The sequence below is a fragment of the Agelaius tricolor genome, unplaced genomic scaffold (assembly GCF_023055355.1).
Source record: "Agelaius tricolor isolate 1412-34295 unplaced genomic scaffold, bAgeTri1.0.p SCAF_1, whole genome shotgun sequence".
Taxonomy (NCBI): domain Eukaryota; kingdom Metazoa; phylum Chordata; class Aves; order Passeriformes; family Icteridae; genus Agelaius; species Agelaius tricolor.
The window spans coordinates 70,137,177-70,159,819 of record NW_027269261.1 but is presented as its reverse complement, the minus strand read 5'-3'; the positions used below and the strand labels follow the sequence as shown (position 1 = coordinate 70,159,819).

At 42.7% G+C, this 22,643-nt stretch overlaps 2 protein-coding genes across 15 annotated transcripts in view; both read right to left on the bottom strand.

The window, feature by feature from the left end:
• Positions 1-519: 519 nt before the first annotated feature.
• Positions 520-22,089, bottom strand: ZBTB24 (zinc finger and BTB domain containing 24). Of its 9 annotated transcripts, none has more exons than XR_011681063.1 (8): positions 17,528-17,921; positions 13,739-14,732; positions 13,169-13,336; positions 11,899-11,982; positions 11,101-11,184; positions 8,754-8,835; positions 2,481-2,608; positions 520-636 (listed from the first exon to the last, which is right to left on the bottom strand). XR_011681063.1 is itself a non-coding variant. In XM_071439034.1 (7 exons), exons 1-7 carry the CDS (start codon positions 17,783-17,785, stop codon positions 2,572-2,574), a joined length of 1,707 nt encoding a protein of 568 aa, XP_071295135.1. In that variant the 5' UTR covers positions 17,786-17,921; the 3' UTR covers positions 1,193-2,571. The 9 variants fall into 9 exon arrangements, 5 of the variants coding, with proteins under 5 accessions (XP_071295135.1, XP_071295109.1, XP_071295127.1 ...); XR_011681066.1 differs by lacking the exon at positions 520-636 and adding an exon at positions 9,675-9,688 and having other exon boundaries at positions 1,193-2,608; positions 11,101-11,263; positions 17,528-17,920; XR_011681065.1 differs by lacking the exon at positions 520-636 and adding an exon at positions 9,675-9,688 and having other exon boundaries at positions 1,193-2,608; positions 17,528-17,920.
• AK9 (adenylate kinase 9) overlaps positions 18,100-22,643 on the bottom strand; it is a 59,936-nt gene continuing 55,392 nt past the window's right edge. For all 6 annotated transcript variants that reach the window (XM_071438895.1, XM_071438864.1, XM_071438874.1 and 3 more), the window contains 2 exons: positions 21,979-22,089; positions 18,100-18,442 (listed from right to left, as the gene is read on the bottom strand). In XM_071438895.1, the coding sequence (XP_071294996.1) occupies positions 18,240-18,442; positions 21,979-22,089 (314 nt within the window). In that variant the 3' untranslated portion in view covers positions 18,100-18,239. The remainder of the gene's footprint in view (positions 18,443-21,978; positions 22,090-22,643) is intronic.

Below are 22,643 nucleotides of genomic sequence, written 5' to 3'. Positions count from 1 at the left end.
TGTTTTCCCCTGAAGGAAGGAAAGCATGTGGTGGAGCAGAGGACTGAGGCCAGCTCTTTCCAGAGCTCTTGATGGATGCTGTCAGTAATACTTAAAGGATGAAGAGACTCTTGCTAATAGCAATTGCTCAGCAAAAAGTGATAAGTAAAAGCAAACATGAGAGAACTGCTTCCCCCCTCCACCCCCAGCGGGCCTCTGCTCAAGGATTTCCTGGGATCTCTGTGTTTAATTCCCCCTGGCAGCTCTTTTCCATTTGAATTTCCTTGCTTTTCAGGGAAATGTGAAAGTCTGGCATCCACAAATTTCTGTGGCAATGAGATTTACAGCTTAATTACACCCTGTGTAAAATGTGTGCCTCCTTTTGACGCAGAAACTCCTACCCAGAGCTGCATGTGCTGGGCACTGCTGAGCCATCATTCCCACCGGCAGCGCGTGCACGGAGCCGTTCCAGAGGGGTCGTGGCTCCTGCAGCAAAGCTTTGTGCCAGCACAGCAGCTTTGCTCTCTTCTGCCTCGTGCAGCATGTGCAAAAGCTGCTTTGTGGGACAGCTGCAGGTTCAGCTTGGGCTTCTAGCAGCACAGCGGGGTCAGGTCACTTTTCATCTCAGAGCACCGCGAACTTTCACGTGTCAGAGTCCTGTTGCAGATGAGACAGTTGTGATTTTCATGCAGAACAAACCTATGTAAAATGGAAAAAGCCCAAACCAACTGATTTCTCATTTTAGTAACAATGTGCACTTTTCCTGCAACTGTATATCCCACTGGCCTTAGAAAGTGATACATTTTTACATAAGCACAGAGTGAGAACCAAGAAGTCTCTGAACTAAGTGTTGCTAAATTACAGTGTCTATAAAAAACCCAGACTGAGAAAGAAATCACAGGTTGCAGATGGGCCTCCTCCAGGTAGCCCTGAAGTCTCTGGTCTGGCTCAGTGGTAGTTTCCTACAGTGATTCATTAGGGCAATGCCTTTTTAAGAGTTTTGTTGGGATTTGTAGCAGTGCTGAATTTGAAGAACTCTATCCTCACAATATCAGAGACTGTGAAGGTCAGATTCTCAATGTTTAGCTACCACAGCTGCTCCCTTGCTTGAAAGATCTATGCACAAGGTATTATAATTTCATGTGATGATGTTCTCCTGCTGAAAAAGGACAGAAAAACGAGGCAGACAAAACAGTTTGGACAAGGAGACATGTTAAAATGGTAAGACAAGGCAGTTTTAATTCACAGCCAGGTCCTGGGTGGCAGCAGATGAGCTGAGGTGTGACAGTAGGTAACTGCAAGCAGCACATGCAAATACAGGGATGTTTTGTGGGCTGTGACTGAGTGATGCAAAGGAAAGCCCTTTCCTTCCTCCTCTCAAAGGTCGGCAGCACAGCTGCTGGAGCCTCTGTAGGCTGTAAGCTAAGCAGAATCTAATTTTGGTAGCCAGACCATATGGCTTTTGCTATAGCCAAAAATGTCTACAGCAGCCTTATGTAAAGTCCAGAGCAGAAGCAGTGTACCCAGAGTCAAATATAAAATCAGCTTCAGAAAATACTGTCTTGGCTATCTATTTTTCCCTACATCCATATTTTTAGGTTGATACAGATTAATACAACTGAAGTTTATTGGGCTTTTTGAAACATCTCTTTTCTCCTTTTTGCACAACAACATTTAAGGATTAAAACCAGAGCAATCCACTATATATAATTAAAAAAACCCCTGAGATTGATGTCTTCATTTTGTCAATATGCTTGAATTTACACACAAGAAATTCTGTTATTGAAATTTAAGTTTGCACGTACATAGGACTGGCTCCCATTAATCCTTTTTCTTTGAAAAAATTATTTTTTTTTAAACTGATAATTTCTAGATATTCTTACTGTCATTGTGGGCAAGAAAGGGAATTAACTATAAACATAATAGTCACCAGACAGTCAAAGTCAAAAAGAAAAGCAATGATTAGCCTAAGAAGTGTTAACAGGACTATTTTTCTGAAAATTTATGTTGGGTTTCTTTTATAAAAAAGCATGCCAAGAACCACCACTTGTCTCAATCTACTCTGCTTATTATTTCTCCACTTCTTTTCTCATCACTTGGTGATTCAGGTGCATTAAATTCTATTCAACAGATTGCCAATTATGAAAATGACATATATTAAAATCCTGAACAGGGTGACTAATATTAATTGTAGACTCTATTTATTAGCTCTTTATGACAACATGATATTGTTCTGCAGGTCTTTTTGTAGTACTCAGATAAGGATAAATGTTCTGTGGGTGGCAATAGTTAGATGTGAATTAGCTGGTGCTGTTCTGCTTGCCAGCTGTGGTAGATGGGCTGTTCTGCATTCAGTTCAGAGAGGAAAACAATTACCACAAAGGAAAATATGGAAAGCACACGAGGCTGTGTAGCACCTTTAAACAATGATCCTGAAAGCCTTTCAAAGGTTGAGCAGCAATGCTCTTGGAAACTTGAAGTCCTTTGAAGAATGCACATACCCTGACACAAGACCCAAGAGTTTTGCTTCTGTGTGATTCTTAGAGGGTTTTCTTCGTCCAAACTTCTCCACCTGGTGCAGCTGCAGCTGTTTCAGCTCCTTCCAGTCCAAAATAGCATATAAAAAAACCTGAGAAACAGAAGAGAAAGCAGACAAAATTAATGAAAAAAAAAATTATACATTTGCACACACACATGTATTTGAGAGAGACCCCTACATGATGGTGCTAAAGCAGAGCTGCTAGGGGTCACTGAGAGACATCTTGGTGAAGGGCAAGTAAAATCACCAAATCACAGAATGGGTCAGGTTGGAAGGGGCCACAGTGGTCATCTGGTCCAACCTCCCTGCCCAAGCAGGGTCATCCCAGAGCACAGGGCACAGGATTATGTCCAGAACTTAGCAAGTTCTCTCCAGTGAGGGAGACTCAACAACTTCTGTGGGCCATGTGTTGCAGTACATTCAGTTACTCACACAGGGAATTTCTTCCTCATGTCAGAAAAATTTGCAGGTCAGGGTAGTTTGCTAACTAAAGCAAAAGTCTGCTTCCTGCTATTCCAAAGATACTTTCAATTAGGTAGGATTAAAATATTAGCCAGAAATGACCAGTAAGCGTACTACAGTGAGATGCTGAGAATATGCCTGGATGAGTTTTTCCATTTGGAAGAATTGCTTGGGACAGATATGATCAATAGTCCCTCTGTTGTGGAAAAGCATTTATTGTTCACAGTGCTTTACAGAGGATCTGAAAAGGGATAGAACATAGAGAACTGCTTTAGCTCATGGGACTGCAACTCTGCAAGAAGCAGACTCTTTAATTAGTCTCTAATGACTAAGTAAAAGCGGTTCTGACATCATAGCTCTGGAGAGTAGGCATTACTTCTTCCTTCTGTGCTCTTAGCAAGAACCTGCAGTGCAGGAGGACTGGGAAAAAGGCCTGCATGGATGGACTTTTGCCCATGGGAAGATAAGCATGGCCAGGAAGGAGCCTTGGCTGCTCCCACAGGCCAGGGCACGCCCGATGTGCAAACAGGCCTCCTCCCAGGCACTCCCAGCTCAGACTCAGCTTCTCTGGGATAACCATACTCACACAGGATACTGGCAGGGACACAGTCTGCTGCAGGCTTGGAAGACATGGGGAGACAGGAAATGTACCCAGCTGCTGTGCTCACACAGGCACAGGGCTGGTGATTAGGAATTAATCCCATACTAGCTTCCACAGTTAAGGTGAAGTGGGAAAAGACTGAAAAACCCCACATCCCAGCACACCAGGATAGGCATTAGCAAACATCAACCATGACCTTCACCACAATGACTAACCAGCTACAACACTGAAACAAGTCTTTCACAAACAAAGAAACAAGCAAAACTCTTTCCTCAACAACTGGCAAGATCAATGCCAGGCTCAATATTCTTAATTTTAACCTGTGAATAGGCATTCAGTTGGAAAGAGTTTGTGATGAGGTAGAGTCCTCTCCTTTTCCTCTTAGATGCTGAGAGAAAATTGCTGTGCAATTCCTAGTAGCACTTTCTTTTCCTATTGGCAGAGTAATTTGCTTTTATAGCCCATATGAAATAAATACTCTGATATTCGTTTATCAAAACCCAAGATGCTGGACTGGAAAGCCAAGCAGGGGAATTACACATACAACAGGCAAATGCAGGCTCCAGAGTGTGTTTGCTTTACCTCTCAGGGATTTGTTTCAACTTGCACCTGGAGAACCAACCAAAATCTTCAGAAAAAGCCAAAATCTGATAAACTTGCATTTGGAAAAAAAAAAGTGAGATCCTATTAGAGTTCAACTACACTGGGTAACTTACAAATTGAGCAGAGGTAACACACAATGGTGTTAAATGCTTACAAACCCAGATCTTTCTGTAGTCCTCTTACTGCCCTGCATTTACGTCTAAAACCTTAATCTCATTTTAACATAGAAAGCAGTGAGACGGATTTGTTAGGATTAGTCTATGTGAGAAAAAGAGAAGTTAAGGTGTTTACTGGCTAAGGAGTAAAGATATTTAGAGAACTGTTCTGAAACATAGTTTCTAAGGGATGCATTTTTTTTCCTAAATCATTATTAGTGGCAGCTGGACTGAAAAACAAGGCTGAAGTGGTTTCCTTTCTAATTCAAAGCAATCCTAGACTTCAGCTGAAGCCTTAAAAATGCACACACAGAAAAAGGATTAATTTTCATCTTTTAACAGAAAGGCATTCACTAGAAAGAAAGCAAATGGTGTCCAAAAAGCAACATTTGTTGATATGAGAAGCCACACCAGCTTCTTGAATGCAAGCTACAATATGTGCTGACAGCTTAAGCAATGCAGGGTGCAAGATTAGTCATTGCCCTGCTATTCACAGCAGCTTGTTTCTTCACTGGTAATCTGCAGAAAAACAAAACAGAATTCCAAACACCAAACTTCAAGTTTTTTAGTTACAGGGAAAGCACTGAGAAATCAGTATGTGGAAGTGTCCCATGTTTAACTGCAGCATGGAACTGAACCCTGCAAGGATAACTGCATAATGAACAAAACAAAGTTCAAAGAAGAAGAAAAGTATTGAACAGTTCCTTTAGTGGTAGCCTCAGAATTTAGCTTGTAACCTGTTTTTAAGCATTTCAGGATTCGTAAATATATGGCAGACAATTAATTCTGTGCAGGTTCCTGTAAACTTATGACCAGAAAGTCGTCTGGCTCCACTGTACAATGTTTTAGATAAAAGCAGAAGTTTTAGGATTAAACTGACAGAATATTTACTTTAAGCTTATACAATTAATCAGCAAGATTGTCATAAGTGTTGTAACAGGCTTTACTGTATTTATTTATCTACTCTTACAACATCTAGACTTCAGGCTTCTCAGGCAGAACTGCAGAATATGCTGGGTTCACTTTGGTGGCAGAATGGATGCCAATTTTATTAATTCATTCTGAGAGGAAAGGTGAAAAGCCTAAAAAGCCTAAACACCTTTGCTGTGGGATGGCTTGTTACTTTTTGGATTTTTAAAAATTTTTTTGCATTGATTTATTCCCACTGTCTACCCTTATCAAGATCCATTTATATAAAAGTGATCCAGTACTTTGATGACATGGAGATACTTAGCCAAACTTTGGCAGCATGCAGTCAGGAACAGGCCAAGTAGTCTGGACTTGGAACAAAAAAATTTATAAAAAATGTGGATAATTTTGCTTTTAAATTCACCGTGTTTTTTAGAATTTTTTGTTTGTTGTAACATAAAACTTAAAACATAAAAAATCCACGTAAATAACAAGTATGACATTTTAAAGCTGAAGTGACAATTGAGAATGTTCTTTCAAGTAACAGTGGCATTTTATCTGCATTTTAACACTCCAGTGCAAAGGTGTTACCAGTAGTCAAACCTGAAACAGAAAGCATGTATTTTGGCAAGGCATTTTATTACCATGTTAAATCTTTTTTCTTAGCAGTCAGTCATTGAAAACAATCTGTACACATCTAATTTAGTCAACAAAAATAGCTGTACAACTTAAAGTGATGTGCCCCATTTATGTAACTTGTTAAGCTCCGAAGTGATGCTCTTCATTGTTTGAATCCTCACATAAACAATTACCAGTCTTAACATATATTAAAGTAAGATTATGTTCTTCTCTCAAAAGTACAAAAAATAACACTTTAAATACACAGTGGCTTCTAAGCTTAAGACGGAATCCTGTCAGGAAAAGGGTTTTGCACTTCAAGAGACAGTGCTTTCAACATCAAGAGCTCTTCAAAGTGCTTGGCAGAGTGTGTGAACACTATCCCCACTAACTAGATGATGAAATAAGGCACAGAGGTCAACTACCTTGCCCACAGTCACACACAGAGTGAGTGGCAGAACTAACAGAGCAGAATCTGTGGGGTTTCAGTTCTCCAGTGTAACCATTGCATCTCATTGCCACTATTCAAGTGCAATGGCTTAAATGTTTCTGAGGAGCAAGATGTGGACAGCACACAGTAAACAGGAGGGAAGATTCAGGGCTAGTTAAAGGCTGCAGACAGTTTCAACCCAAACCAAATGAATTTGGTAGTCAGTAACTCATAATGCACTTCAGGGAATGATTACATAATTATACATTAACCTGCAGAAAGCTCATTAAACAGAAGAAATATGGTGTTAGCTTTGCAAAAAGTACTGGTCGTCTTAAGCTTGACAGTAGCTCAGGTATAATGTTAAATTTGTCAAAGAAGTGGTACTTTATGATCCACAGATGTCCTAAACATTGTTCTCCTACCAGCCAGGTGAACTTCTCTGGAGAGTCACTCAGAAATGCAAATAAGGGCTAAATATCTCCTCAGGAGGCAGAGATGTGAATGAGGCACAAAACCCCACATTAATTGCTTGTGAGATACTTGTGAGGACTAAGTATGGTAAAGAAATACCAATCCAGAAAAACAAAGTAGTCTAAAATAAATATGGTTAAGGAAATTGAGTCACTCATCCAAAATCACCAAGAAATGCATCTTTGGATAGCTTATGTTGCAAAAAACCCACATGTGACACGTGTAATCCCTGCTGGGATGAGAAGTGTTCTCTGGCCTAGCCGTCTGCTGACAAACAAGCATTTCAGAAAGCCTGTCCCTCGATAGGATGCTCAGGAGATGACTCATTTACTGACAGAGGCTGCTGATGGGATTCAGAAACAAGTACACTTTGATTCTGTTCTTCACTGACTTGATGGGAAGGAACTGAGTCGTGGTTAGAGTGAGACTGCTGACTTGATTCCTGAGCCAGCTGCACGTGCTGAGCTGGATGTGAAGATCCCGGCAAGTGGATTTGTTCATTTTGTCCTTGATGAGCATGGAGATGTTCCAGCGCTTCCTTGGAAAGAGTGATGACATGCATTTGTTCAGGCTGGGCAGCCTCTATTTGGTTCGCAATCACATTGATACTTTGAATTTGTTCCGCTTGCTCCTGCTGAGCTGAAAGCAACAAGTTTTGCAGCTGCTGCGGTGGCTGCTGGGCAAGGAGCGCGAGATTGGCAGCCTGCTCTGTGGTCATGCTGGGGGCATTTTCTGCAGTCACAATACTGATGCCTTGATTGTGGCTGGGCATGAAGTTGATGTTGTGTACTGCATCCGTAACCAGCAGCTGAATTTCCTGCCCTCCCGAGGTGGCAAGTTGGTACTGCTGCAGCTGGAGAATGTTTCGCACTTCTTCCGGATGAGCGTTGGTGCTCGGGGCGGCGCTGCCTTCCTGAAACTGCTTTTCCTTGCTGTGAATTTTCAAATGAGACTTCAGGTTGTCCAGACGAGCAAACTGCAAACTACATTCTGGGCAGGCAAAAGGCTTTTTGCCTGTGTGTAAGATACAATGTCTTCTCTTAGCACTGGAATCAGAGAAGGATTTTCCACATATATCACAAGAATATGGCTTTTCTCCTCTGCAATAGGAAAGAACTTGATCTCATTAAAATATTCACTTTGACAATGCTGCTTTCTGGATCTTATTCTGTAACAAAATACTTAAATGATTACATTGTTTCTCTAAATTGTAAGTCCTTAAGGGTAGTGTTAAAAACATCCTCTGTTTGATCTCCTGATTATCTCTATTTGACTTCACAAACTGTTATATACTCCAGAGCTACAGCGATAACTGCCTTACTCTCATAAAAACAGAGGTACAAGCTCCATGCTGCTAGACCTTGACAAGAATGCAACAACTTTGCACAATTCGAAGCACTGACCATTTTAAGAACATTCATTAACAGCGTGGACTTAAAACCAAAAAGAAGTTTCCAAATCCTAACTTGCTGCCTGTGTCAAAAGGACAAGAAATTTTACTGGAAATGTTTTCTTAGACAACAGTTCTCCAGTGATTTAAAATCTGAAAAATGTCTTTATGCAATGCACTGCACTGACAGGGGTAAAAGACAACTAATGCTGTTAAAGAGACAGGATAGCTCACGGGACAACAGGACAATGCTCCAATAACCTTGATACACCACGGCTACTGTTCTGCTCTTAAACAAAACCTACAGTAAAATTTTCACAAAAATAGTATAGCAGTAAGTACACTGTCAGTGAACAGACACAAAACACCAAAGAAGACTCTAACAATATCTTGGTGCATGAGGATTTTAGGACTTCAGTACTTTCCACTACCAATTTTTTCCTTACATAGATTAAGCAAAAATGTTAAATTTTAACAATCATTCAAAATGGAAACAAGTCCTGACCATTCTACAGTTAAATAAGCACTACTTCTAGTTATAAGACTAGAAGTTGCATTTTAAAAGAATGTAATGAAAATAAGACATACTTTACCTGTGAATTCTAATGTGAGTCTGAAGTGAACTTTTAGCTGTAAATGATTTGCCACAAATCTCACAAGTGAAGGGCTTCTCACCTATCAAAAAGAAATGTGACTTTCCTTTTGAAATAGCACTTTTCATCAATTCATTAAAAACATTTTGTGTTTTACCATATACAGTATCAAGCGTGCACTGATGGCTCCTCACACTTCTGCCATGGTTCAGCAGATATCCAAAACTGAAAGAACTCACTAGTCAAAATGAGGGTATAACATTTTAAATGTTCACCTCTAGCATTTCTCCCCTTTGAAGATGAAGAATTAGGTGATCCAAGCCCCCAAAGCAACAAAAAGCTGTACCTATGGCACAGATGTGTGTGTTCCACATGGAACAGAAACGCTCTGAAAAAGGCTGTCCCTGAACCCTGCCATTAATGCCACGTTCACGTGCAGCACCATCCACGTGAGTAAGCCCAAACTTCCAAAGCTGGAAAATTAAGCCATTATCTTAACAACTTGCCTGGCTTTCTATAAGGCTCCATCACACTAGGCCTATGATAGTCTGGAAACACCAGTTAGAAAAAAAATTAAATTATTGTGAATTAAATAAAATGTGAGTTTGTTTGGGGATTTTTTGTTTATTTGTTGGGGGTTTTTTTAGTGCATTTGGAATTCTGATGATAATTGAGTAGAAGCAGAGAGGCCAAATTCAATTATAAGAAAGTTCATAAGAAACAGATACTACCCAACCAAAGCAAATCCTAATTCACACCATAACAAATCCTTGTAGCACTGAGGCTCTTTAAGGTACCAGACACGAGAATCCAGATCACCACTGTGGTAATTCACACCATCAAAGCACACCAAACCCAAGGATTGGGCAGCAGCCAGTTTCCAAGGAAGCTTCCCATTTAGCATAGAACTGCAATGCTTACCAGCTTTCATGTGGCTTTGGAGGGCATGGATAAAGGATGAGAGAACAAGAAACATTTGTCAGAAGGGACCTCTGGTCACCCAGTCCCAGCTTGCTACTGAAAACAGGAGTAACTTCCCAAGTAGACTGTATTATTACAACACAGTGTTACCAAACTACTGCCAAAGTAGAACAGTTGTAATTATGTGAACCCGTCCCCCAAATGCCTTGGAATTGTACTTTGCTTTTGGGATGGGACAGGTGAATTATTATTTCTATATAGTTAATACTGTCTGTATCTTGCCTGTCTTTTCTAGTAGCAAAATATATTGCAAGCCAGTTTATGCTAAAAATCAGCTTAGCCCATATATTTTTGCAACTTACCTTGCTAGTAAGCTTCCTCTTCTCATTTCCCACCCCAAACTCATTTCCCACTACATTTAGAGAGCTGTATCAGCAACAGATACAAAACTCTTGTGTGTGTCAACACTGAGTTCTCCTCCATACAAAATTATGTAAGTATCATATGCTAGCACTATTCTCAATAACCAAAAGCTCCCAGAAACACAAGTTTTGGCCTTAGCATATCCCAGAAAATTTAAATCTTTTTCACTTAGAAAAGAGAAGGAAATGAATGAGATAAAGTATGCTTGAGAATGAGTTATGTATTACAACTGCAAGCAACACACTTAAGAATAATTTGATTTTGTGAGGAAACAATTGCCACCATTTCTAGTTACTTTAAAAGACAAAATTATTCACATGTCACCTTATGAACTTATTCTTCAAAGAGAAGTATTTTATGAAGTTTATGCCTTGCTATTATGAGAGGATAGATCAACATTTTTATCTCTGCTATCCAGTGATTCATTACCAGCCTGCCCTCTAAATCTCTTAAAACATCCTCTGACGCACTTGCATTAAATCATCCCTTCCAGCCCATCTCCTCTCAACATCTGGTTTATTACGGCACAGTAAAAGCTAAATGGAAATAATTATTTTCCTGGCCACAGCACTTTTCATAAGCACCCATCCCTCACAGACAGAGGTGTCCAACTCATTTAGGACACACACCTTCTGTTGCTTGTCAGCTCACTGCAAGCCTGATACATACTGGATACAACTCTCCCAATGAACTGAATTCTCAGTCCAGAATTCTATCACGGGAAAGCTAACTGGCATTTTCTGCAGCAGGTTTTATAAAACTGGAAAAAAAAGCCGTCTTCCTGTAATAGGCACTGCTTCTGTGCTGCTGTAACACAAGCTTTTTTGTGCTCCTGCATTCTTGATGTCAAATCTCTTCATTAGCAACACAGGCATCATTATGCACAAGTAGAGCAGAAGTTCATGCCACAGAGACAAGTGTAATTTGCTTAACATCTTTTTGTCCCTGTAACTTCAAGAAAAAACTAACCACAAACCCCACAAAACCCAAGGTACAACATTACCTGTGTGTGTTCTTAGATGTTTCTTTAGCTGAGCTGCATCCATGAATTTGCGACGACACTGGTTACATTCCGGCAGTGAACGGCCTTGTCGCAATAACAAAAAAAGTGTCAGTGCATAAGTGATCCCCTGTATCTCTTCAGTGATCTTTGTTAAAGCACTTTCCTGTAAAATAACCACTTTGCTATAATATAGAGATAAAACAGAAGGTGATTCACTGCCTCCTCCCTATCTTAACTGTCACACTCCTATTTCTCAATTTAGTATTACCACAGGAAAAGAGGGGACTGACACCTGCTCCTACCCAAAAACACCTTCACTTGAAGCTTTGTAAATTCTGATTTTCTCCACCACTTCCTCTTTGTGTAGCTCCATCTCATTCCAGAAGTGAGAAGAACACTTCCTAAAGCTTGTATGCCTTTACTAGTCCAAAGTAGTGGGCAACTACAATGCGATTTGCACACCAGGCAGCAGACACAATTGTTTATACAATTCACAGCTTCTATATAGCATGGACAGCAGGGCTAAAATAATCAAGTTGTATGTCAAGTACAGTGTAACTAATTTTTAGTCATCATAAGAGCCCTTCTCAACTAAACACTTTCCTACACATTGCATTTACTATACACCATCATGTCTTTTTCACCCTATTCACTGTTTTATACCTGTCCAACATAGGACACATCAAGGTAGCAGAGACTAAATATATCACCAAGGAAGAACTTTCAGCCTAAGTCAATCTTTAGGAGGACAAATCAGCATGGACTGTAAGCCAGGTCCTCAACCCAAACTTGTTATACCTGTGTGTAGTCGATAGTGGCTCTTGAGCTGTCTCTTTTGGCTGAAGTATTTCCCACACTGATCGCAGGTAAAAGCCTTCTGCCCTGTAGAGAAAATCACTTATTAAAAGGTAAGCCACGTCCAAAGTAAGTGTAAGGAAATAAATAAAATACAAAAGTCAGCTGTGAGGAGCCAATTCAGTTTTGATTTGCCTCAACAATGGCTGTCAGAGGCACATGGGAGAGGGGTTGCACATGTGCCACGCCCAGGAGGCACCTGGGAAAAGATGGAGGAAAGCCTTGCCTCTGGGGAGACCTTTCCTGGCAACCAGTTCATGTCTGGCATGGGACTGGCAGTCAGGAGGGGAACACTGAAGACACTGTACCCCAGAGACACTCTCCAGTCAGATGGCAAAAGGTCTCTGCCAATGAACTGCACTGGGACATTGGACTGGGCCAATGGTCTCCTGTCAGCAGGTGGACTTTCAGAGGAGCTGGGGCATGAAATGTAACTGTGTCACAAGTCCCGGGGCTTTTCAAACTTGCTTTCTGAGTTGGGCTTTTTTCAGACTGTGCTTTTGCTTCTGAGGCTTGGTGATTCGAGGGGCTTTTTGCAACTTGGTTTTGATTTGGCGCTTTTTGAGTCTTATGCCTTTTGCCCTGGCCCCAGCCTGCCTTTTGGCTCTAGTGCCCTCCCTGGCTCTTGCTCATCCTTGCGTCTGTCCTTCCTCCCTGTGTCCCTGACCAACTCCCTGTCTGCTTTGTCCCAATGTCCCTGCGTCCAACCCTGCCCACCTCCCAGCCAGCCCACCACTGTGATCCTTGCCACAACTGTGTCCAGGGCTCTGGACCTCCTGCCTGAGCACCCCTCACCTTGTGTCCAGCTGCCCGTCACTGCAGGAGCCGTGCCCAGGCTGGCAGCATGCACATCCCCCACCTTGACGGCACTCCTCGACTGCCGGTGGTAAAGCCCTCTTTTTCTCTCTGTCTCCCCTCTCTCTCTTCCCATTCCTCTCCCATATTTCTTTCTCTTGTTCTGTCTTCTCTAGCTCTCTTTAGCAGGATAACTTCTTTTCATTTTGTTTTTTTCATTACCAATAAAAGATTCTCAGATACAAAGTTTGTCTCATTTGACATTATTTTGTTCCTGACTATCCATTTTTAAAAGAACTCCTCGCAGTTTCCCTTAGTGGAATGTGACACCAGTATACACAAGATGAATCAGAAGTACCTTGTTTTCAGAAAGGCAAATTCTTGCAGCAGAGAGCTACATTTGCCTTGAAGTATTTACCTGAATGTAGGCTCATGTGCTCCAGAAGAGAATGCTTTGTTGTCAGAGCCTTACTGCAAATGGTGCACGTGTACGGCCGTTCCCCGGTATGCATCCGCTCATGCACTTGAAGAGAATGCTTCTGGGAAAAGCCTTTGCCACACTCACTGCATTTAAAAGGGCGTTCCCCTGAAAGCAAAAGACAGCATTTTTAGGCATAGAGGCATCATTTCTCACTACAAAGTCTAAGCTGATAGTGAGATGCACTGCAATGTTGTAGCTACTGAAAAAATTAGTCTCGATTAGTGGTAAAGAGGCAAGCTTCAAACAGGAATAAAATAATTCTTTAGCTATTGCCATATAATTCAGTGCTTAAACAATGAAATTATTTACACTGAAATCTAGGTGAGACATAAAAGTTCTGAGATCTGCTGACAAGAATAAAACAGCAGACACAGAACAAACCGTAATTTGGACCAGCATGCTATTTTGGATATTCTTGCTGTAGTCAACAACCAACACCTCAAGAGTCACTTGCCTTTGGCAACATTCCTTAACCTAACCCAAAAGCAGCAGTCTGTCAAGGCCTACCTGTATGGCTTCGCTGGTGAATAGCCAAGAAGTGATTGTACTTAAATACTTTGCCACAGTCTTTACAGCGAGCTTCAGAACCCACACGCTTTCTTTTTCCATCAGCTCTCTTTGCCAGTCCTTTCTCATCCTCATCCCCAAGAAGTTTGTAATCTTTTAGTTTGATTGATCTCCTTATTCTACGTTTGCTGTAACGGCTCTGAGTGCTCTGTATTCCTTCAGATTTGGGATCGTAGTTTTCATCTTTCTCAGCTGATAGATCAACAGCAGCCTCTGAGCCAGAAGCAGGTTCAGTTTCTTCTCCATCCTTCCTCACTGAAGCCTGTTCATTGGAAACTGTTTCTTCTACTTCAGTGTCTTTTTTCATATAATTTTGCTCATTTTGCATAGAGTTGTTCTCTCTCAGCTGCCCATCTTCGGCAGAATTTGCTCCTGATTCTTCTTCTTCTTCTTGGACAATCTTGATTTTCCTTGGCCGCCCCCGTTTTCGCTTTGGAGGATCATCATTTTTCCTGTCACTTGCAACAACAGAGGCTACACTTTCAGCTGGAGCTGGCAATGCACTACCTGGGCTGCGGCTTTCCAGGTAGTCTGTACAGGCCCAGACCAAGTCAGTTACTTTCAGCAGCTGTGCAGTAGCCAGGATTTGTTCTGTGCTTTTCTCACTGGCACAGAGGCAACCAGTGTAAATAAATTCTAGCAGAACTCCAAAGGTGTCTGCCACCATTCCCTCCAACATATAAATTGACTGGCCTATTTCACCCTCATTTACAAACATCATTGAGAAGTATTCACTGCTGGCAGCCAGCAAAGCTTTATGGGCTCTAAATTGCACATTCTCCACTATCAGAGTAATGTCACAAAGAAAATCCTTTTTTCTTTGTTCCTCAAAATTAGCTAGAATGGTATCTTTGTGAGCTTTGGAGTGGATGATCAGTTTCTCAGAAGGATCAGTTGTTTTTGCCATTTTAATTATGAATATTACAGGAGGTGCCTAGAAAAACACGATAGCTTTAGTAAAAAATTATTTTAGCAGACGGCATTATAAGACCCAAGTATCATTTGTTATACCAGTAACAGAGTTCAAGAGTTTCTGAAGCAATTCTGAATCCTCTGAGCTTTTGAAAAATCAACACTACTGCTAATATGGAACTTCTTGAAAAAGTATTTTAAAATCCTATGAAAAGGCTACAGATAGTTTTTTAGATCAGAATTACTGCCTATTTTTTTTTATCTCTGATGTACTACGAACCCTGTATTATCTAAAAAAATTTGCTACGCTTGCTTCTGAAACTAAAACAATCAGACAGAAACAATTCCTTGGTCACAGCTCCTTTGTACAGCACTGGCTTTGCATGGCAAGGCTTTGATAGTGGGGCAGTTACAGGGGTGGCTTCTGTGAGAAGCTATCAGAAGCTTCCCCAATGTCTTACAGAGCCAACATCGGCTGGCTCCAAGATGGACCCACTGCTGGCCAAGGCTAAGCCCATCAGTGGATGGTAGTATCACCTCTGGGATAACAGATTTAATAGGGGGGAAAGAAACGTGCACAACTGCAGCTGGAGAGGGGAGCGAGAGTATGTGGGAACAGCAGCCCTGCAGACACCAAGGTCAGTGCAGAAGGAGGGGAAGAAGGTGCTCCAGGTTCCAGAGCAGAGATTCCCCCACAGCCCCTGGTGCAGACCATGGGGAGGCAGCTGTGCCCCTACAGCCCATGGAGGTCCATGGTGGAGCCACCTGCAGCCCCTGGAGGACCCCATACCAAAGCAGGCTGATGACTAAAAGAGGCTGGAAGCCTGTACTGGAGCAGGCTCGTGGCAGAATCTATGGCCTCATGGAGAAAGGAGCCCACACTGACATGGGTTTGCTGGCAGGACTTATGACCCCATGGAGAATCCAGGCTGGAGCAGACTGTTCCTGAAGGAGTGCACCTGTGGAAGGGATCCAAGCTGGAGCATTTTGTGAAGAACTGCAGCCCATGGGAAAGACTCAGGCTAAAGTATTCATGGAAGGACTGTCTCCTGTGGGAGACCCCACGCTGGAGCAGGTGAAGTGTGAGGAGTCAAAGGAGAAACAAAGACAATGTGTGATGAACTGACTGCAGCCCCCACTCTCCATCCCCCTGCACTGCTGGTGGGAGTAGGTAGAGAAAACTGGGACTAAAGCTGAGCCTGGAAAGAAGGGAGAGGTGAGGTGAGCGGTTTGAAGATTTGGGTTTATTTCTCATTACCTGACAGTGATCTTACTGACAATAAAGTAATTTCCTCAAGTCAAGTCTGTTTTGCCTGTGCTGGAAACTGGTGAGTGATTTGTCTCTGCTCTTATCTCAACCCATGAGCTTCCAATATATCCTTTGTTCACAGTTCCCCTGAGGAGGAGAGTGATGGAGCAGCTCTGGTGGGCACTGGTGTCCAGCCAGCACCAATCCACCACACTGGAAACAAAAAGGTCAACTGCAGTTTGATCAGTGCAGTTTACTCAGGGACAAGCTAGGAAATCCTCTAAGAAATGATGCCATGGTTTATTTGAGGTATTAGGGCATGGGTTGGACTAGATGATCTTAAAGGTCTCCTCCAACCTAGTGATTCTGTGATAAAACTTCACTGGTATCAATATGGCAGGACTTCATAATGTCTTTTACCTCCCATCTATCGTTCTGAAAATGTCTCTTTTTTTAACAGTTTCACTTTTTTAACACTTCCAACACTTTTAACTTTACTAAGCTTCAGCCTAAGAAGGTAGGTAATACAGAAACAGCAGTGTTTTGAAGGGTTCTGTCTAATATAGGGCTCATTAAGGTATCTATTAATGATCAATTTGACTTGCTAGGCTTCTTCAATAGTAAATTTGCAAAAATTAATAATAAACAAAAAAATCCATCAATTTCAAAAGAATCCACCAAATATTATGGGAGAGGTATGCCCGAAATGTCCTATTTATAAAACTCAGCTAAACGAAAGATAATACAAGTGTCACATTAAACACACATAAATTTACATATTTGTATTCAGTTAGTGCAACAGTTTCAATGACCTGAACAAATGCTCCATGAAACAGCAGACACTACCTACAGATACCTAAATGCTACTGAGATGGTGAAAAAGGGATTCTTTAGACCTAATCAGCTACCAAATAGCTCACGGCAGAGTCAAATTGTTTTATCTGGGAGCTTTAATTTCCAAAGCACGTGAGCCCGATGTTTGTTGCTGGAGCACCTTAAAGCACAGCTGCAGGTGTGACCCAACCTGCCTTATCGTGCAATATAAGAATTCCTGGACGGCTGCTGCCAACTCTGCCTGCAGGCATCCCCTAACCTCCACACGTGTTCCAGACAAGGTAGTGGGTGTTTTGTGAGTTCTGATCGCATGAAGGACGTCGATGTTTAACCAGGAGGTGACAGCATTATTATTTTGACTGCAAAATCCAAACCACGCAACTTCCCTAAACCCCCCCACCATCACAGAGTGAGGCTGTACTCCGGCAGAAGGCCCCACGCTGCCGGCAGTCCGTTCGGATACACGCTCCGCTCCAGCCGTGGAAGGACTCGGGAGCTCCCGGGAGGTGACCCCGGGGGGCAGCGCACGGCCCGGGGCTGGGCCTCGGCACGGCCAAGGGCACCGTGCGGGTCGCCGCCCCCGCGCACCGTGTGAGCCCTTCGGGCCGCCCCTCAAGGGGAGGCCGCGCGTCCCTCGTGGGACGGGTGCAGGGAGCGGGCGCTGCCCCGCGAAAGCCGCGGGCCGGGAGCACCCGGCCCGGTGCCGCCCGCCCTACTCGGCACTCACCACTCACCGCTCGCCGCCGCCGCTGCCGCTGCACTTCCGGGCCGGGGCTGGCACCGCGCCTGCGCTGCCGCAATGAGCGCAGCACGGGCGGGACTTGGAGCACGGAATCACAGAGCAGCCCGGCTGGGAAGGGGCCCGCACAGATCATCCGGTGCCAGCCCTCGGCCCTGCCCAGGACAGTCCCCAAAAACACACCGTGTAGCAGAGAGCGTTGCCAAATGCTTTCCTTGAACTCTGTCAGGCTTGGTGTTGTGACCACTTCCATGGGGAGCCCGTTCAGTGCTCAACCACCCTCTGGGTGAAAAACCTTTTCCTAATATTTAAACTAATCCTCCCTGGCACAACTTCAGGCCATTCCCTCGCGTCCTGTCACTGGGCACCACAGAGAAGAGATAGTGTCTACCCCTCCTCTCCCACTCACAAGGGCGTTGTAGATGGCAATGAGGTGTCCCCTCAGTCTCCTCCAGGCTCAACAGATCAAGTGACCTCAGCTGCTCATCATATGGCTTCCCCTCAAGGGCCTTCACTATGGTCATAGCTTTCCTTTGGACGCTCTCTAGTAGCTTGATGTCTCTCAACTTCAGACAAAAGATTTTATTTCTAAGATTTCATGGTTAAAAAACTGGCCTGAGAACGTGTGATATTCGCAGGCCATGTTGCAGCCATGCTGGTGCCTGATGGCAACACTCCATGGGTTAAAATCAGTGGAAATACAGGGTTCACACAAAAGTGGGGCGAGTGCCTTTCAGGGAAAAAAAAGTCTGCAGTCTGTCATCAAAGCCACGGGGCCGATCTCTTGGCTCCTTATACGGGCCCCTCATGGCAGTCCCCAGGTAGGGGATGAGTTGGCAGTGCTCCACAAACTGCAGCAGCTTCTTCCTGTACATCTGCCGCACTGGCTCTGAGCTCCGGGGGTTGTGTGCTGCAAGAATTTAAGCAGCATGTTAGTGTCGCCTACAAACTTTATGCAATTACATTACAGAAATTTTCAAAGGGACCAAGTCTACCTCTGTTACCATCACCCGTGGTACAGATAAACACCTTGACTGTTGGTGCCAAGCCAAAAAGATCAAGTCTGGTATTTCAGAAAGTTCCTGATTCCAAATAGCTATGACAATCAAAAGGATCAGGCTTTTCTAAAAGAAGACACAACAAACATGCCCAGTTGCTGTCAACTTCTCATTTCTCAGACTGTGAGATACTGGTGAAACACCAGGCAGTGACAAATTTGGGTAGTGTGGCACACAACCCAAAGTGGCACATCCTGGGGATAGCCCAAGTCTGGTATGGCTCATGCTGGGCCACTGTGTCCTTGGCACAGGTGTTCTATGACCTAAATGCTTTGCCTATAAGGTGAGCTACCTTGTCATACAAGGAAGTCAGGTTTGATAAGCAGGACTGTGACCAGCATGGCTTCATGAGAGAAAAGTCCTGCCTATCAAACCTGATTTCCTTGTATGACAAGGTAATAATCCACCTAGTTGACCAAGAGACACCAGTTGATGTAATCTTTTTTAATTTCAGTAAAGTTTTCAATACTTTCTTTCACAGTATCCATCTGGACAAAATGTCAGGCACACAGCTGGATAAACACATCATGCCATGGGTGAGCAACTGGCTCACCAGTCAGGCACAAAGGGTTACAGGGAATGAGGTGACATTGGACTGGTGACCTGTCACTGATGGGTTTCCTACAGGGCTCCATCCCCAGCCCTGTGCTCTTCAACATCTTCATAAATGACTTGGATGCAGGACTGGAAGGGACATTAAGAGAGCTCACAGATGATAAAAAACTGGGAGGAGCTGTTGATTCCTTCGAGGGCAGGGAGGCCCAGCAGAGAGACCTTGACAAATCAGAGGATTGGGCAATCACCAACCATATGAATTTCAATGAGGGAAAGTGCTGGATTCTGTACCTGGGATGGATACACGGACAGATTGGGCAATGAGAGGGTGGGAAGCAGTGCTGCAGAAAGGGACCTGGGTATCCTGGCTGATGACAAGTGGAACATGAGTCAGCAGTGCCCTGGCAGCCAGAAGGGCCAGTGGTGTCCTGGGGGCATCAGGCTCAGCAGAGCCAGCTGGGCAAGGGAAGGGATTGTCCCACTCTGCTCTGCACTGGGGTGGCCTCATCTCGTGTCCTGTGTGCAGTTTTGGGCACCACCATATAAGAAAGGCATTAAATTATCAGAGCGTCCAAAGGAGGCAACAGAGATGGTGAAGGGCCTTGAGGGGAAGCCATATAATGAGCAGCTGAGGTCACTTGGTCTGCTGAGCCTGGAGGAGACTGAGAGGAGACCTCATTACAGTCTTCAGCATCCTCCTGAGGGGAAGAGGAGCAGGAAGCACTGATGTGTGGTCCTTAGTTACTTCTCTGTGGTAACCAGTGACAGGGCCCGAGGGAATAGCCTGAGGTTGTGTCAGGGGAGGGTTAGGCTGGATATCAGGAAAGGGTTCTTCACTGGGTTGAGTGGTTTGGTACTGGCACAGACTCCCCAGGGAAATGGTCACAGTACCAAGCCTGACAGCATTGAAGAAGCATTTGGACAGGACATTGGATCTTGGGGATGGTCTTCTGCAGTGCCAGGAGTTGGATTCAATGATCACTGTGGTCTCTTCCAACTCAGCATATTTTGTGACTCTGTGAGTCTGTGAAGAGCTGACCTGTAGTTTGGAGGAGGAAGGAAGGTTTCTCTCTGCCCTAAGCCATATTTTGGCATCCATTAGTACTGAGTGCCAGTCCTCAGAGTACAGTTTATTGTTTTAGTTGTTATCCCAAGGCAAAGGGGAAGGAGTGAGCCAAATCATAACAATTTTTTTTTTCTTATGGACAATATTTTATATCTCATTACAAAAACTGGACAGCATGAAGAACTATGCCATAAGACACTTCACTTCAGCCCACTAACTTTAAACTGTAGACAGCTACATTTAACAGTTTCTGAGAGACTTTTCAAGCATAGCTCTGAAAATAGCCCCTACAGGAGTCCAGCCTGAAGGACACTCAAGCTCTCTAGAGATATAGGTTTTACGACTCTCTTTCCAGGAGTAAATCCCTCTGCATTTTTGGTTGATCACCTGTACCTTCTCAGATACTGAAAGCAATCCAGTGTAGTGAGAGAAGCTGAAGGAGCTTTAGTTCCTTAGCAGGAACTAAACTCCTGCTTCTTGTCCCCTATTTAAATGTAAGATTAGAGAATGATGCTAATTGAAGATGAGAAGGTCTAACTTCACATAGAAATAGGATGAAATTTCCAGGGGACCACAACTTAAGGTGCTTCGATCAATTTTTTTTATCAAGAATAGCATGACTACTCTGAAGAGATGCACAATAATAAATAATTCTGTATTTGCAACTAATCACAAAATCACAGGATGGGTCAGGCTGGAAAGGGACCACATTGGGTCATCTGGGACAACCTCCCTGCTCAAGCAGGGTCATCCCAGAGCACATGGCACAGGATTGTGTTCAGATGGCTTTTGAATATTGCCACTGATGAAGACTCCACAACTTTTCTAGGAAATCTGTTTCAGTGTTTGGTCACTAGCACATGAAAGAAGTTCTTCCTCACATTCAAGTGATTTGTCAGTGTACAGGAAAGCTATATCTCAAAGCTGGAAGCAGTCCTACCCAGTGCTAGAAGAAGATAACTTGTTTTCCTGGATTCCTATGGTCAAACTGTTTGGCACTGCATGAAAAGAAGAGATTTCTGCACTTGCATAACCCTTCTGGTTCATCATCCATTACTAATAATGATTTAATGTTGCAATATATGAGCAAAACATTCCTAGCATGGGCATCCTTATGTTAGCAAAGCCATGCTAACAATAGAATGAAAACAGCCTTTGTGAATGAAGCAAACTACAGTATAAAAGCAGTTTGGTGGCTTAGGAATTGTACATTTATGCAGGGGCTTAAACATGTGCTTGCACTGTTCAATGGTCTTCCTGCAAAAACCTGTGCTAGCAAAAAAAATCTGTGACAGTTCAAGAAAATTCTGGAGGGCTTTGGAAACTACATGAGGAAACACAGGATGTGAAGAGCTTTGAAAAAATAATTAAGATTGGTATTATCTAAAAGAATGAGTAAAAATGTAAAATACAAAAGGCCAGGCGAAGTTCACCGAGTGAACAGGTTGGCTTACAAATGACAAAAGTGGTGGGTTGAAAGAAATGTCAGTCTTGCTCCAGAAATCTCCAGCAGTACTAGAAACCAGCCCAAAGCTATAGCAGAGCTGCAGACAAGGACATTGAAATTGAGAAAGCTGGCAATAGTTAAGCTGACTGCAAACTATTAAATATTATTACGTGCAACTGATATCTCTGGTTGAAAAAAACCCAAACAGAAATTCTAAAGAAAAGCAAATATGAACACTAATTGGCTATCTATATTGTATCAAAGGACTTATGACATTTATACAATTTGTTATTTTTATAGCATACTATTTTATACACTACCTTTTAGATGGAAGGAGACAAAAAGCAGAGCAGTTTCTTTCACACTTAGGAATGGAAACTTTGGCTTAAGGCTGCCAACTTCATGCAGAGCTTTTATTAGAGAAGTTGCAACTCCCTAAAGAAAGAAAATAGGTTTAAAAGACCATTACAGAAATCTTGAGCAATGCCTTATCCTGTTGTAACGCAGCTCTAACAATACAGGATGATATCCTAAGTTGGTGAACAGTAGAAGACAACAAATTAGCATAAAATAGGGAGGGCTGTGACCATGAATCATTTTTTTATTTATTCATGTGTCAAAGTGTATCAAACTAGTCTTAAATTTTTCCAAGTAAGTTTGTGTCTATGCTGGTGTTAAAAGTCAAACTAAAATGTGCTCTTACAAGATATGATAAACAAATAAGTCAGAAAATCTATCCTATAATACTGCAGCTTATTATCCCTCTCTGACAGGCTTGTATTTTTTCCATTAAAGCTACAAACATCTGTTATTTTAAAGCTTTAAAAAAATTACTCTCAATTATAACTAAAACATTTTCAATTTAATATAATCTCATTAATAAATATAAGACTCAAATGCATTAAAAATAAAAATAAACAAAACAAAACAAAACAAACAAACAACAACAAAAAAAAACCAAAAAAACCCCCCAAAAAAACCCCAA